This window comes from Chionomys nivalis, chromosome 1, assembly GCF_950005125.1.
Source record: "Chionomys nivalis chromosome 1, mChiNiv1.1, whole genome shotgun sequence".
Lineage (NCBI taxonomy): Eukaryota > Metazoa > Chordata > Mammalia > Rodentia > Cricetidae > Chionomys > Chionomys nivalis.
Window position 1 is genome coordinate 150,336,115 of NC_080086.1, and position 2,384 is coordinate 150,338,498.

Here is a 2,384-nt window from a genome sequence, read left to right on the forward strand (position 1 = left end):
GCTAGTTCCAGGACAGGCTCCAAAACCACAGAGAAACCCTGTCTCGAAAAACAAAAACAAAAACAAACAAACAAACAAACAAAAAAAGTCCCCATAGTCCCAACACTGCACAGAAATCTCAAGTTCAAGTCTCTTCTGAGACTCATGGCAATCTCTCTCTCTCTCTCTTTTTTTATTTTTTTAGCGACATGGGTCATCTTGAATTCCCCAAGAATGCCCCCTTTATTGTGTTCAGGGGCAGATTATATAGAGATAACCACACCCCAGCCAAACCCACCAGAAACCACTCTCCTGCCATCAGGAACTCCTGAAGGTCTCATGCTCAGAGCAGCTGTATGCACTCAGATCAGGGGATTACAAGAAATTCAGGATCTGGGGTCTCACTGCTCCCAACATAACTACCTGAAAGAAAGTGGAAGTCTCCCAAACTTGAATAAAATTTTGCAATAGCCTGTAAGTTCTTAGAAGCCTTGCCAATGTAAAGCATTGAATCTAATACAGTGCATTTAATAGCAATAACAAGGCCAGAGAATTTTATGCTGTTTTATTGTATGCTACAGCCAGTGTATATAAAATAGTTAAACCTTGTGAAACAGAAATCCATGAAGATTCAGAGAGGTAGATATTAAGAATTGACAAGTAAAGACTGTGTATTATGGCACGTGTTAGAGAAGCTTCTGTACAGACTTCAGAATATCCACTGGTTCATGAAAAGTGGTTTAAGAAACCTCAAGATAGCTGACTATAAAAAGGAGCAGACTTTCTGGGGTCTGAAGGGATTTGTACTGGAAGACACTCCGGTCAGCAGAGGGTCATGTTGAGCATTCTGCAGACAGAACTGTTTCAAGTCTGCAGTTGCCTGGGAAACCTTCACGCGGTTGAGCCCGGCTTCCAGACGGAGCTGCTGAACCACCTTCTTCATGGCGGCGACGCTAGAGGAACCCGACATGGCGCTCGGGACAGCGTGCCGACTCTCATGGCAATCTCTTAACTGTCACCCCTGTAAAATCAAAGTCGAAAAGGAGATCATATACTTCCAACATACAATGACATAGAATATACATTGCCAGTCCAAAAGGGAGGAAAGAGAGCACAGCGAAGAAGTACTAGGCCACAGGGGTTTTGTTACAAGAATCCACATAGTGGCTCACAACTCTCTGTAATGAGTTCCAGGGTATCTGACACTGTCTTCTGGCTCCATGGGAACCAGGCAAACAGGTGGCGCACAGACATACATGCTGTCAAAACACTCAGGAACAGAAAATAAGAATAATTAAAAAAAATTCAGTGTGTGTATGTGCAGGTGCCCAAGGAAACCAAAGGCTCTGGGTCCTCCAGGAGCAGGATTTACTGGCATTTCTGAGTCCCCCAGTGAGACTCAAACTCTGAAGTTCATTGGAAGGCCAACGCTTACTCTTTTTTGCTTGTTTGTTGTTTTGTTTTGTATTTCAAGACAGGGTTTCTTGGCTAGCCTTGGCTCTCCTAGAACTAGCTCTGTGGTGCAGACTAGCCTCCAAACTCACAGAGCTCTACCTGCCTACCGGATGCTGGGATTAAAGGCGTCCACCACCACCGTTTGGCTCAACACTTACTCTTAACCGCTAAATCATCATCTCCTGTTTTTGAAATCAACGCGGTCCATCCACTTGTTAGCCATTGTATTCTGAGCACTTTTCTCAGTTTTAACTTAATGACTCAGCTTATTTTTCCCAACAGCTGATGGCGTCAGTGTAGTCATTACACTGTTCTGTCAAAGGAGCTGAGACTCTGAGGTTCTGACGCTTGCTGACCCTAGCAGTCAGTGAGGTAGGAGCCAGCTCAACCCGGCAGTCCTTCCTAGAGTTGTTCTGATGTCTCTTCTTAGACAAAGCAAATAGCTCACATTGGAGTCTCCAGACCAAACTGTTCTAAAGCACCCACTCAGAAGGCTGGCTCAGTCTCCCCTGTCCATGGAGATGCTGCGCCAATTGCATGAAAAATGCTTTCATGTAGCCACAGCCACAGAGAGTTAATAGCTCTGTGACAGACGGGAGTGACTTTCTGTCACTCGCTGAGGTGAATCAGAAATCACACAGGGCAGTTAGGAGCACCAGCCAGCTCTCCAGCCTTCCTGCTTCCCTGTGTCCACCTTCCCTTCCCTCCCTGCTTCCTAGTGCTAATATACTAAAATGACCCTTTTTAAAATTGGTTTTGTAACTGGCCAGGTGGAAATGAAGATATTGTAAAGAGACACCTGTGTCTATTAGTACGTTTACCCAAAGAAATAGGAATTTGCCCCAGGAATCTCATGCTGGGGAGGAGGAGATGGTACCAGTGTGTGTGTGGTGGGGGGGAGGGACGACTTGTCTCCTGAACAACTAGTCAAACCACCCCAGAGAACTAGA

General features: G+C 45.4%; 1 protein-coding gene across 1 annotated transcript; it reads right to left on the reverse strand.

The window, feature by feature from the left end:
• Positions 1–418: 418 nt before the first annotated feature.
• LOC130887878 (guanine nucleotide-binding protein G(I)/G(S)/G(O) subunit gamma-5-like) lies at positions 419–955 on the reverse strand. The gene has a single exon (XM_057790577.1). It carries the CDS (start codon positions 947–949, stop codon positions 743–745), a length of 207 nt encoding a protein of 68 aa, XP_057646560.1. The 5' UTR covers positions 950–955; the 3' UTR covers positions 419–742.
• Between the last annotated feature and the right edge of the window lie 1,429 nt (positions 956–2,384).

What these genes read in the sequence shown, in the direction of transcription:
- LOC130887878 (XM_057790577.1), bottom strand. Translation starts at nt 949, where the DNA reads ATGTCGGGTTCCTCTAGCGTCGCCGCCATGAAGAAGGTGGTTCAGCAG.